This window comes from Anarrhichthys ocellatus, unplaced genomic scaffold, assembly GCF_004355925.1.
Source record: "Anarrhichthys ocellatus isolate YVR2014 unplaced genomic scaffold, GSC_Weel_1.0 scaffold15, whole genome shotgun sequence".
In the NCBI taxonomy this organism is placed as follows: domain Eukaryota; kingdom Metazoa; phylum Chordata; class Actinopteri; order Perciformes; family Anarhichadidae; genus Anarrhichthys; species Anarrhichthys ocellatus.
In genome coordinates this window covers 5,118,578-5,132,311 of record NW_022280045.1, presented here as the reverse complement: position 1 = coordinate 5,132,311, position 13,734 = coordinate 5,118,578, and the positions used below count along the sequence as shown (strand labels likewise).

Below are 13,734 nucleotides of genomic sequence, written 5' to 3'. Positions count from 1 at the left end.
TGCCATGATTTGGCACACTGCCCACATACACATAAACACACCAGCCAGAGGCAAGAGCGTTGCAGCAGAAGTATGTGTGAATGTTTACTCAGCTGTTCCACTCATATCCCTGTATATCCCTCTTTAAGCATTTGGACTGGGCAGAAAACTAGCACAGATTAGTGGGCACATATTAGTTGTGAAGTTGCTTTGTTTTTTTCTGGGGGGGGGGGGGGGGGTCATATCATCACCGTGCTCAAACAGTGGCCAAGACTTGGCAACCACAGCGAGGAGGACAAAAGTCAACACACAGCAATGACGAGGCTTGTCTACAAGTCGAGAGTGTCACTTCCTCGAGCAACAGTTGTCTTCACTCACAATGCTCGGACTCATTACAGACAACACGAGACTCTAAAGCTCAGCATAGATACTGTATGTGTCCTGTTACAATTTTCCATCCTGGAAATAAGGCGTGAGGACGGGGAGAATGTGGGAAGTACTGGTCACCACAGCACAGCAGCTGCTGTGTTGATGGGAAAGCTTACCCTCAAAGGGTCGGAGGACTGAGGTCAATATGGGGTCACAAAAGTAAACCGATCGGCATTGACACCTGTCTCGAGAGAATATGTTTGAGTGTCAGCAGAACTGCTTTACCAGCAGCAAAATGCTGTCGGATTAGCAGCATTACTGTCCGTTAATTTGAATATCTCCTATCTGAAGTTGAATTTGGAATTACATAACGACAGATCACCCCAACACTCAACACAACAAGCCATAGTATTAATAACAATTTTATTTATATATAGTTTTTGTTTTTTTTACAAAAATACAAATGCTTTTCTCTATACAAATAAATATGGTAAGAATAAGAATAATATATACAGTCTGTGTGCTTCACAAGAGGCTCAACCTTTGCAAAAGACAAAACGAATAACTTATCATTTTATACAGATTCATAAGTTAGACAAGGCTGCGTCTCCAACCCCATAAAAAAATCCTGTGGCATGATGGGTGGCGATAGTTTGATTGATACATTCATGGTTGTGTTTTCATTTAGAGCCAAAGTCAGGTGGTCCGACAGGGGAAACAAAAAAATGCTTTTCTCAGGAGATGGCAGAATAAGTAAAGTTTGAGTGACTGTGCGTTGCACGTGCGTCTCTCTCTGTCCCACGACGAGGCTTTTCTGGTGCAAACACGTCTTTTTGAAAGTCTTTGTGCCATCATCTCTCATTTGAGTCTGTCTTTTGTGTTTCATGTCGTCTTGCTTGTTTTTGTTGAGATAAAGTTAAGTCTTGAGTGCCTCCAGTCCCAAAGCGATGATCCTTGGCGCGCTGCGGTAGAACGACTCATTCTCTAGGCCCACAAGACTGTAGAAGGTTAAAGGTCGTCCTCCCACTACTGCTCTGACTCGTGCCTGATAAAGTCCTTGATCATTTTTGGAGCTCAGATCAACTAACACCTGAACAAAGAACGAAACCCAAATGAAGCAAAGAGAGACAAAGAAAAGAAATATCAACTGCTCTTAACTTCTCCATCTAAATTTATAATTTACCTCTTGGAAGTTCATGCGTAGGTTCTTGCTTGGGACGCTTAAGACCCAGCTGTAGGAGTCTCTGACTTGGCTAACTTGCTGCAAGGACTCTCTCACTCCAGGACAAACTACAGGAACAAACAAAAGCATTTCATTTGAGAAACATCTAGCCATAAAAAACATTACATGGAATACATTGTGATGGTGTTTTAATGAAAGTTTTGTCTGAACTACGTGTTGTACCTACTTTTCCCACTGGCCCCAGGTATCTGCCTCTTGCGAAGAAGGCTCCTGTATTTTCTGTGTGGACTTAAAGTCTTTCCAGCTTGTCTGGGGTCAGCGGTCGTCTCTGCGTGAGCACCCTCAGTGACCGGCTGAACGACAGATGTTGAGGATTTTAATTCTGTTCTTTCTTCATTCTCAACAAAAGTAAAATCCTCCGACGTTGTGCTCCATTTTTCATCAGGAGAAGCGTTTCTATCGGACGAGGTTTCCCTTTGTGACGCATCTTCTGTCACAATCTCATCCTGTGTGCTTGATTCCTGAAATTCATGCATCAGGGCAGTTAGAAGTGACCAAGGCTCCTGTGATTCCTGGGAGGAGGAGGGGCCGGTGTGGACAGGTGCTCCAGTGGAAGAAGTAGTTAAAGGGTGAGTGTTGGAAGAATCCTCCTGGAGGTAAGCCGTGTCCAAGTGCAGGCTGGGAGGAGCAGATCTGGAGTCCAATTTGGAGCGCAGAGCTGAGATAACAGATTGAAATTCTCCCTCCAGCTGATGTATTGAGGAGTCCTGTGTCTGGAGATGACATGTAAAAAATACATTTGGCTATTAAGTTTCTAAGTAACATCAAAATAAATCCACAATTAAATTATTGTTATGTTTAATTGCGATGTCTACATATTCAATCACTGGCATTCTACAATTCAAAGATTGCCTTTCAAAGCCAGAAGTCCTGCACCTTTGGATATTTTAGAAATCTACCTGTAGGAAAAGCTTGTTCTCCTGTGTTGTTGGTGTGGTGGACGTGTCTGTGGACGTGTCAGTGTGTTGTTTGTCCAGGTCCTCAGCCATGCCTCTCAAGTACTTCTCCCAGTCATCCACTGAGGGTCCCACCTCTCTGAATAAGGCTGGGGGAACTGGAGAAGGACCCTGCTCTGTTGGCACCACAGCTCCACCTAGCTGTTCTGCAAGTAACAAACGTGTGTTAGAATAGTGACCGGCAACATAATTTACCACTGCACCAGAGAAAGACAGAGAAAATGTAATAATTGCGTTATCTGTTATATGTAAGACAGAAGATAGAATAACAAGTTGTCAATCCCGTACCTTTAATCTGTGTGAGACCATGGCTCAGGCACAGGTCCCTCCTCTCTCTGGTGTGAGTGAAAGCTGTGCTGTAGATGTGCTCCACCAGCTGAGGCAGAGTCTGGGTGAAGAAGGTCAAGTCCACTTTGTCCCGTATGTAGTCCTCGGCCCTCTGGAGCAAGTCCAGCAGTGTTTGTAGGAACGAACGCAACTCTGAATGGCAGAGAGGGAGAAGCTGATCAGAAACCTATAGCCTCAAAGCAACATGAATACATAAATGATAATGAGTATATTCATGTTTTTGTCCTACATCCATCAGGCTGAGCTTTTTAACAAGAGTACTCACGACATTTCTTAAAGCGGGTGAGGCACTTGTCTTCGGCCATTCGGTTGCAAGTGCTGGCAGACTGACCAGGGGGGCAGGTCAGGGTGTAGAAGCGACAGAGCGAGCTGAACTCCGACCTCTGTTCCTCCGCTGTCATTTCTGTTGTCTTCAGAAGCTCCGAACACGTTGGCTCCCTGCTTCCAAACGACTCTAAAAAGATACAAGCATAGATTGTAGTATTGTAGGGAGTATTTCAATATTTTGAGGTATGTAGTGAGTCAGAATATTTGAGTTTCCGTGGTGTTTTATTGTTGCTTGAAACTCACTCTGTATCTCAGCTTGAATCCAGTCAGAGAAAGCAGACACCCGTGTGTAGACTCCAGGCTTGCCCTTCTCCCCGCAGCCGTCTCCCCACGAGGTAATGCCGTGGAGCTGGAACCGACCTGAAATTCGGTCCTGGTAGATCAAGGGGCCTCCAGAATCTCCCTACAGATGACAGAAAGTCGCCCAAAAGTTAAAAAAAAGCATATTTATAGTATGTTAACGGAAAATGGTTTGGCTGTTGCTTAAACATTTCAAAACAGAAAGGACTCAAAACTTAACAGAGACTTCAGTAACTGAATTACCAAATCAGACTCAAAAGATCTGAAAAAAATGTGCATTAACAGAAAAATGTTGTTCTGCCCACCTGACAGGAGTCGATGCCTCCGGAGAGATAGCCGGCACACAGCATTGTGTTGGTGACAAGTTCTTTGCCGAGGGTACTCTTACAGGTGCTCTGTGGCAGCAGGGGCACCTTGGCCTCCATCACCACGTTGGCGGATGGGCCGTCTGTCGAGAAAAATACACACAGAAATGCACCATGTTGACTACATAAATATTCAGACAAATTTGCTGACTTGCAGTCTTCATCGAAGGTACATGTTCTCTCAAAAATAAAGCATTTAAGCTTTGCTCACAGAAAACTAAGCTATATATAGCTCTGAAGTAAAAATCCATGCCAATTATCTCCCACTCACCCTCATAGAGGGAGCCCCAGCCTGCCACCAGACATGGACTGCCAGTAGGGGGCTCCATGCCAGAGGGGAGACACACCGGAGTGACACGGCTGGACAGGACCACGGGGGATGTCAGCTCCACCAGGGCTATGTCGTTGTTAAATGTCTTTGGATTGAACTGTAGGAGAAGGAGAAAGTTTGATAGATTGAGTTGAAGAATGACAGACTGAGCTGGTTGTTTGATTGTTTGACCAATGAGGTGTAATGGGAGAGATAATATTATATTATGCCTGTTACAATCCTACTATATATACTGTATCCTGCACTTTGGATTGTTACCTTAGGATGAGGGATGATGCGATTCACTTTGAGAACCTGCTCATCGGGGTCAGTCTTCGTGATGTCAAACTCCCCCACCACGGCCGTCCAGTAGCTCTCACTTCGGCTGCTACAGAGGTCAGAACAATCAGAGAAAGTGAGGGAGAGTGGAAAAAAAACGAATAATCTCAACAAATCAAAGATCTAATCATAGTTGCAGAAAAGCAGTGATGCACACTCACCCAGCAAAACAATGAGCAGCAGTGACCACCCAGGAGCTGTCCACCAGGACCCCTCCACACATCAGGCCACCGTCTAGCTGGAGGTTGACCAGCCAGGGCCAGCTACCTAGAGGCGCAGGAGAGCCGCCCACGATCCGCGAGCGAGGCTGCGTGATGTTTTGCACCGTGGACGACCTCTGACCGCACACTGCTGCTGGGACAGAGACACGCTGAGGGTCAGAAACTGCAGCAAAATCAACATTGAATGCTTGGAGTTTAGCAAATGAGCCTCACTCCTCTTCAGTGACAGATGTAATCTGTATGAATGCATGAATACTTTTTTTGTGAACACATGTATCACCCTCACCCTGTGCATGCGTCTGTGTAGCAGGTTCCAGGTTCTGCATTGTGTTAAGCAGGCTGCACTGGAGGACACGGGCGCTGCAACTCTCACCCATGATCCGTATGCAGCTCTCTTTGTCCAGTTCTCCAGACGGGCAGCGATGCTGATAGTATGCACAGGCCTGACTCAGAGCCCAACTCCGCTCAGCTTCATCTTGAAGCTTCTGGGCCTTACTGATGACATCACAGCTGGGCTCTGATAAGGCATTGGCAGGAGACGCTGTTTGGAGAGAGGGGGAGTTATGGACGTACTAAGAAAGCATTCATTGGTAATACAGGACATGACTCGAGATGCTCAAGAATGAAAAAGGGCAAGAAGTGTAATATTTTACTTACAACAGGACCCGGACAGCTGTCCACAGTCCTGAAACAAACAGGGAACACAGCCCCGACAGCCTGCTTCAGCCCGACTTCTCTCAGATGATGCGCGCTCGAGAGAGGACAGGGCACTAGTCATGGCCGCCTCCAGAACCACAGTGCCACGATCAGACAGAGCTGCAGGAGAGGACGGGATGACAGAGAAAAGAGAGAACAAAAATGTGAGACAAGCTAGGGAAGAAGAAAAAGAAGAGGAGGTATGGTGAGAGAGTGAGAAGGAAACACAGACAGGAGCCACAGCAATATTTTGGTCAGGCAGATATATTGCATCATGCATATGTTGGCCAATTTGTGACAAGAACTGGCAGTACAATGGCAAACTTTGTGGTATTGCCTCCATTATAACTATCCTTGTCAGTATATGTATGGTAACAACTGCTTTATGAACAAACTTAAGGAATTCTTATTCAAATCTGTAGGAAATTAAAATGGACAGTAGCGGCCTGGTCGGGCTCCCGGGCATAATGTTCTAATACCATATATTTTAGGGTATTAGATTTTTGATGAATGCATGTACATTTACTGAATTCTGACAAAATAGGAAGGACATCTAAGTCGTTAGGATGGAAGACTGCTGTTTGCTGTGGGAACATTATGTGTGTATGTGAGCGTTAGTATAAAGCGGTGCAGCTTCCTGGTATGTGTGTGAGTAGCCCCCTTTTTCTCATGCTGCTCTTTGAGCTCATTGGCACCGCGTTAGGAAAGCTAGCTCACGCTCAGCACACTGGTGAGGCTTCTGCAGACACAGATCAATCGGGCCGCCGACCCTGCAGCCCCCCCTCTGTGCCGCACCACATCACAGGATAGGCCACTAACAACAACAATGCTGATTGAAGACTTAATTAGAAGGCCAGGGCTGAGCTGGCAGAGGCGGGCGGGCGGGCAGGGACAGGCCCAAGGGGCATGGGCAGGCAGCCCTGGGGTGGCTGGGACCCAGAGTCCCTTGTTCTAAACACTCCAAACACACATTGCCATCACCAGCCGTTTGTATGAAGGCTGTGCTGCATTCAGAACTTCAACCAGAGACGGCCACAGGTTCCTCGCTAAGGTGCTTTATTGCAGGATTTAAGTTTCTCTGCAGTGGGTGTCTGACCAGCCTGCCCGAGAATGTGCAAAAATGACACAAATGTAGGCTGAATGTAAAAACACAGTACGAGTGCAGAAATGCACAGTGTGATGAAATGTGTTGTATTACTTCTTTTAAGGCGAGACACCTGCTCATCAGTAACACACTAAAGCATACTGCATGTATCCAACAATATTAGCAATCCTCCAAATCAAATAACAAAGTATGCCCATAGCAAAAACAACAACATTTGTACATTTTTTTCATTCTTCTTTGTACATGTGTCAGCTGTTTTGCCAAAAAGTATCAACTTGCACCCGACATTGTGTATGACACTCATGTTTAAGCTATTACTACTGGGCTATCTTAACGGTCACCAGATATCCTAGAGAGATATTAATGCTTTTGAAGCATCACAGCATCTCCAGTGTTTGAGGACTCACTATGGTGCATTGAATGAAAAAGATAAAGAATTGTCTATAAGACATAGTGAAGTACTTTATTTATGTATATATATTCATTTCTAATTAGTTGGCTCCACCACTGAGGATATCCGCAACACTCATGCTTTAAATGCAGTAATCAAATTTTAACCTAAAGTCACGGCTGTTGTCACTACTCTTAACATACTGTATATTAGTGCCATACTTGAGAGACAGTGCACAAGTTTAGTACATTTACCTTTAAGTGCGCTCTGGGGCATCCTGTAGACCTCTCGACCTGTCGGGGCTCCCAGCAAGCAGTCGAGTCCCATAAGCAGCAGTGATATCGGCAGCAGCATGGTGTCAGAGCATCAGACCTCAACGCCACAGTGACAACAAGCAAACAGGCAGGAGACACGCGGAACGGCTGAAGAGGATGCAGAGGTGATGCTTTAGCCTGCAGCGTTTCCAGGTCCTTGTTGCCTGGTTGCTCTCTGCAATGCTGAACTGTCTCCCTCCTCCTGACTCGTTGGGCTCTCTCCCACACTGTGGTGCAGGGCATCTGTCTGTAAGTTTACTTAGAGGAACAATAGGTGCCTGGAGTGGTCTCTGGTATATATAGAGTCCCCAGGGGAACACCAGTAAGAGGGAGGGGGGAGAGGATAGGAAAGAGAGAGAGAGGGAGGAGGGAGAAATGCTCCCATGGCCAATACTCAAACAGATGAATTCATTAAGACTGTGACAGCAAATCGGGTGCAACTTGCCAAGGCTGGACATTACAAAGAGGTTTGGTTCTATGAAAAGAGACAGAGGGAGGGAAAGAGAGCTGCAGATAGGGAGGGGGGGGGAGAAGGGGAAGGCGGAGTGATTGGCTGGGCGGCAGGAAAGGGGGTGTTATGCTAATTAATGAATGTGAGAGGAAGAGGGAGAAAGTTATGCAGATAAGGATATGGGCTGATGTGACGCTGGGGTAGAGGAATATAGAGCGAGAGAGGCGTCCACGGGCGTCTGAACCAGGAGTCGCAGCGTGAGCGGAGCGAGCAGGAGATGGAGGGAGGTTGAGTAACAGAGTGTGAGAGAGAGAGGGAAGTGTCTGCCATTCTGCATGCCCCTCAAAGAGGGCATTGTCCCTCGGCGTCCCTCTGAGGATGCCCACATCAAAGCCGTCCCCCGGGCATCACTTGGCCGCCGCCTCCATTGATCACTTACAGTCTTTTATCCCCCCCATTAAAATATTGTCAGTTCACATCACTTTTGTCTTTCTCTGCTGAACTCTGCTTTTGTTACATAAAGATACAGTAAAAAAAAAAAAAAAAAAGGCCTCAAGAACATGATGTATTTTTAAAGTCCCCCCAAAAAATCATTCATTGAACAAATTAACATTCCTTTGTTTTAACGTCTTGCATTTATTGTCAACGTTTTGGTCGTGTCTTGTCACTGGACCTGCTGAAACACAAGTCAAACTGACACTTTCAGGCAAAATGTTTATTTAATCAGGAAGATATGGTGACGTCCTTCTGATTAGATAACACACATTTATATTGTATCTATAGAAAAGTAAAAATGCCAGAGAACACAGCTGATTTGTCTAAATCATTACATCTAAAAAAGTATTAAAGTGTGTAGTTACTGTAGCTTGTCAGCCTTTTACAGCTCAAACAATAATATTACATGAGATACATCAACCTATGTAAAAAATTTCACAGTGAATGTGTAAAGTATGATGACCACCCACTGTTTTAATAATGCTAAATGTAACTTAAACCCTGTCAATTTCCCCACATACATTTTTATGTTTGTGGAGAAATGGAGATTTACTGTAGGAGGAGAGTAAAGTAAAACGTATGTGCCTTCAGAGCACCATTCAGCATTGAATAATCTCAGGTTTTTCATAGTGTATAGTCACTGTGTTGAAGTAAAAAAGTGGTTTCTGTGTGTGCTGGAGGACACAATATTCTAATATGTAATGTGTCAAAATCAGCTAGTTTGCTTAGATCCTGTCACTATAACTCTGTGTCAAAGCATCTCCATATTTAAGGACATATCTTTCTCTCCCACAACACAGAAGCCAGCTGTGATTCAAATGAGAAAGGCTGAGAATGTGTGACTGTGTTGATGTTTCACTCAACGTTTCTGCATTCAAATCTGGTGAATTCAAATGCTTTGACTGCAAAAACAAACTACAAGCAACCATACATGTGCAAGGACAACAAACAAAAACAAGCTTCAGAGACTAAATACAGAGGAGGAAGAGTCAGAGTTTGAGTGAGACTAGATAGAAAAATGACAAGTCTTCCTTTTGAAGCCTTGGTTTCAGACATTTGTTGTGTGCATTGTGCCCCATGCAGCCCCCTCCATATGCCCGTGCGGCACAATGGCCCTGAGATCTGAGAGCAGGCTCAGGCGGAGCGGAGCGGGGACAAACGGGCGGCACTCTTTCATTCCTTTGCTCCCTCAATCCATTTGCCTTTGATGTCTTTTGATTAATTTGCCTTCTGCTCACTCTTCCTTCATCTTTCCACAGAGCATGGCGCACTGTGGCTCTCATTTCTCCTCCGCCTGCCTGTCTCCATCTCCACAAGCGGTGATGTTCTACCTTTCTCTCGTCCAGCGGTGGCTACATTCAGTCATTAACACTGCGAGTCAAACGATTGTGCGCACTTCATATTTATACTTTGTTAGATGAGCTGAACTTAATGCAACCTGATGCGTTAGTGATCAAGTAATGACTTATTTAATTGGAAATAGCTAGATCTGTATCAATATACTTATTTGGCTGAAGCAGACTACATACATTCATTCTTTAATTAACGGCACAGTTTATGTGCTTTTTCTGTGCACCGGCCTTTAATAGAGTGCTAAATTAGGTACATCATGTACCCATGAAGGTTGTTTAAAACAATCTCAAATGATAAATACATGTCTGATCTGCTTGATGAATATATTCACAGCAGGGCTCTTAGATCATCAGGAAGAACTTAAATCAACTCTACATCTAAATTAAATCATCTGCTGACCTCCTGTGCTTTTGATTGATTCATTTATCTACTGTGCTTTTATTTTCCTATTATCTTTCAACTGCATTTCTGGTCTTTTATCTTATTTCATTTCATTTCTGTGTTTCATTTCATTCTATTTATTGTGTTTGGAAATGTTTTTCTAATGTATTTCTTTGTCTTATGTTTAAATTGCCCTTTAAAGTTGCCTAAACTGAAAAGTTACACGAGCCAGCAAGACAATTGCATTGCTTAACAGTAAACGTAAAGTTTTTTTGTCTGTCTAAGCATTGTGCACAGATTGATCCTCTAAATTAAGTTTGCAGCCGTTTTGGTAGGTGGGTCGACTTTAAATATTCAGTGACAAATGAGTAGCTCATAGCCATGGTGATTTTGTTTCTAGACCAGGTGACAGCTGTCTGAGATTTGTAAAGTCATGTGGGAAGTGTGTTTGTGTTTGACACAGCAATGATTGGACTAGCTGGGCTGCATGAATTCATCTGTTGAACCATCTAGAAGTGATTTACTGTGGGTTGCACCGTCCCGTCGCTGGCTGCTTGAGCAGGTTACATAAAGAAAACACACAATGCTCCGCACAAAATCACACCACAATGAGAACTTTAACAACAGTCGTGTTGAATAACACCCAGGTATTGTGTTCAGTTATGAAACCATTTCTCCCATTGTCTCAGGCAGAAAACAATTGAAATCTAGGTCAGTGGGGTACGCAGCGGAGAAGAGGTTCCCAACATTTCAGCACAGACAGACACTTGAACCTCGTGACAATAGTCAAGCAGAAGCAGCTCGTCTGCTCGGGCCTGTATTGGGTCATTGTTAGACATGTCGTTAATTAGATCTATTATGACCTCAACAATCACATTAACTGCCATTAAATGCACATTAACCACCAACTGTTCAATGATTAATTACCCGCTTTATCTAAATGGAGTGATAATGATGATGTGGTTGATTAAGTTTATATGGAAACACTGCTTCGATTTTTTTCCCCGATGATAATTATACAACACACAACAACGTCTTGTGTTACAATATCATATTTTTATTGACTAATAGTACTTGCTAAAATGTAATTTACAAGTAGCTTGATGAAATCAAAATTTGATTTAATGATTAAATTAAACTCAAATTTGATTCTGTTTGTGAATGTTTATTTATGGGAAACCAAAGGGACCTTTGTCTTCTCAGCCCAGCCGTAACATGGGGTGGGCCCCCTTCCGACAATGATGCTTTGATGGTCAGTGATACTGAGGCTGTATCTTTGACATTTGGGCTAAATGTGAGGGGTGAAAACCTGCAGTTAATCCCCTAACTGGGCCACGTGTTCTTCTGTCCTTACCTGCAGGGAGGGAGTCCAGGCTCAGATGACTCCTCTCGGTGTGCCTTCGTGGTTTTGAGCTGGCCTGTTTGCACTTATTGACTCTGTCCACCTGCTGGTGGTTAAGACACAGCCTCACACTATTTACACCTAAAGCCACAATGAACAGAAACAGAATGAGCTTGTTATACCGATGCAATTAATCAACATGTGCCATTGACAAAACTACACGTTGAATATAGCTCCTGTTTGGAGCACCAGACAGCTGAAAAGGGAGAAAAAGGCTGACATCTAGTGTCACAGTATTGGAACTTCTTTTAATAGAGTTCCAGTCCAGTCTGGCAGAGTTATTACCCTCTGCTGGACCTGCTATGTTCTGCATGATTTGAGGTAACACTAGCAGACCCCTGAATGCATGGATATATAACAGAGTGAAAAGAGTCAGTTTTATAGGATCACACATTTGATTACTTGATTCCGGCTTATCTTCTGCTAGATCAGTAATGCCTTTATTAGCTCTTTGCACAGTCAGCAGAATATTGACAGCGAGAGAGAGCGAGAGAGTGTGAGAGTGAGAGAGAGAGAGCTTATATCTTCATATGCAGTCTATGGTGCAAACCCAGTCTTAACTGAACTAGCCAAAAGAGCATTTAAAAAGCGAAGATTATAATTGACTTGAATTCCTTCTCCAGGGACTAAAGACAATAATAGAAATAGAGAAAATGTAAAAGGCCACATGGAGGCAGTATGAGACACATTGAAAATACTGACTAACTCTCTCTCACTCACTCACTCACTCACTCACTCACTCACTCACTCACTCTCTCTCACTCACTCACTCACTCTCACTCACACTAAGAGAGGATTTCAGTGTTATGTCACAACATGAACATCAAAACAGACTTCCAGATGAAATGTCAAAAGGAGGAATTCCACTTCTCTGAACCTAGCTGTCCTTTTCTTTCTCTTTGTCTTCCTGTCGCTCGCACACACACACACATGCACACACACACACACACACACACACATGCACACGCACACACACACACACACACACACACACACACTTGCAAACCAACCATGTGCCATATAATAAAATAAAAAAATAATCAGAGAAACAATCTTGTGTATTCTGGTTTTAGTGGCCTTTTAATGGGGTAAACTTTTGAATATATTTTAATTACCAGTTACTTGTCCTAAAAGCAATATAATAATGATTTACTGCCCTTTCAGATTAGGCAATTATTTTGGTACTCCTTATGCTAATCTTCTGTTTTACCAATGTTACCTTCATCCTGGGGCGTACTAAATCAAAGTCATCAATGGAAACTTCCACCGTAAAAAAAATGTTTGGGCAAAATGAAGGAAAATTAAATTAGATAAAGCAATAACACATTTAATGGATTTTACAACTTCTGCACACATTAAGAAGAAATTGATAACAAAAGAAAAGCAATTGCTACAATGATTATTGTAAACAATGATTAATGTAAACATAGATGTTGATCAGTACAAGTCAGCCTGATCACTTATGTGTCATAGAGGGAATTAATGAAAATAAAACACTTTTGCTATTCTGTTATATTGCAAACATTGGTATATAATAAAGACTATATACAGTATATTAAATGAGGAATAACAAGAACAATATGATGCTTTGATTACGTTTAGATTCATAAATAAAAGAAGATAAAAAAGCAACACACAGTAACATTAGTTATTCATGGTCATATGTCGATTACTTGCTTGCCATTCCTTATGTTTTTTTTTCGTTTTTCAAGTTTGTAGCATTGGACCCACTAAACTGGAGAATAGGGGACAAACAGCAGCTTCTTTTTTGGTCTCACCTACCCACGCCTGCTGCTGCTGTCTGACTGACCTGTTGGGAGAGGAAGAACACATAACTCCCCTCCTCTTTCTGGCCAAGCCATTAGCCATGAATTATGGTGCTGCTACCATCACAGCCAATTGTCTGGATGAGAAGCAGGCTCTGCCTCACTTACCGTTATGTGTTAGCTTGTAACCGAACAGCAGGTTCAGGGTCATACTTTCTGATCAGCTCTGTGGTTCAGGTCCAAGCCGGTAAGCAGAGGACATTTCACTTATAAAGAAATGACATTTCCATGCTTTCTAAAACTGGCATTTTAGTATATACTGATACTGAAAATATATTTTACATTTACTCCAGTTTTGGCTTTGATGTCTCATACCAGGTTAGACCAGCAATGGTCTTTTAGTGCATGCAAATTATATTAATATTTAGTAACTGTTTTGTACTATATTTGTAAAATCATATTTCTGAATATATGACTCTCTGTGAAATGATTGTTGTCCTTGTAGGGAAAACTGGTGGATTAGTGGAATGAGAAAGAGAGAGAGAGACAGAGAGAGAGAGCGAGAGAGAGAGAGGGGGAGAGGGAGAGGAGAGAGCAGTATCTGTTACCAGGAAAACTCCTAC

The 13,734-nt window shown here is 43.2% G+C and overlaps 1 protein-coding gene across 2 annotated transcripts; it reads right to left on the bottom strand.

The window, feature by feature from the left end:
- Positions 1–865: 865 nt before the first annotated feature.
- prss56 (serine protease 56) lies at positions 866–7,451 on the bottom strand. 2 transcript variants are annotated; one of them, XM_031855097.1, is made up of 14 exons: positions 7,204–7,451; positions 5,415–5,573; positions 5,044–5,298; positions 4,698–4,887; positions 4,477–4,585; positions 4,159–4,315; positions 3,828–3,970; positions 3,466–3,625; positions 3,161–3,349; positions 2,836–3,027; positions 2,491–2,693; positions 1,758–2,304; positions 1,532–1,638; positions 866–1,438 (listed from the first exon to the last, which is right to left on the bottom strand). In XM_031855097.1, exons 1-14 carry the CDS (start codon positions 7,301–7,303, stop codon positions 1,265–1,267), a joined length of 2,685 nt encoding a protein of 894 aa, XP_031710957.1. In that variant the 5' UTR covers positions 7,304–7,451; the 3' UTR covers positions 866–1,264. The 2 variants fall into 2 exon arrangements, with proteins under 2 accessions (XP_031710957.1, XP_031710958.1); XM_031855098.1 differs by having other exon boundaries at positions 5,131–5,298.
- Positions 7,452–13,734: the final 6,283 nt, after the last annotated feature.

What these genes read in the sequence shown, in the direction of transcription:
- prss56 (XM_031855097.1), bottom strand. Translation starts at nt 7,303, where the DNA reads ATGCTGCTGCCGATATCACTGCTGCTTATGGGACTCGACTGCTTGCTG. An exon ending in GCATCATCCCTCATCCTAAG is followed by an intron (nt 4,316 to 4,476) that starts GTAACAATCCAA and finishes CTTCTCCTACAG; the next exon opens with TTCAATCCAAAGACATTTAA. An exon ending in AGAACAAGCTTTTCCTACAG is followed by an intron (nt 2,305 to 2,490) that starts GTAGATTTCTAA and finishes TGTCATCTCCAG; the next exon opens with ACACAGGACTCCTCAATACA.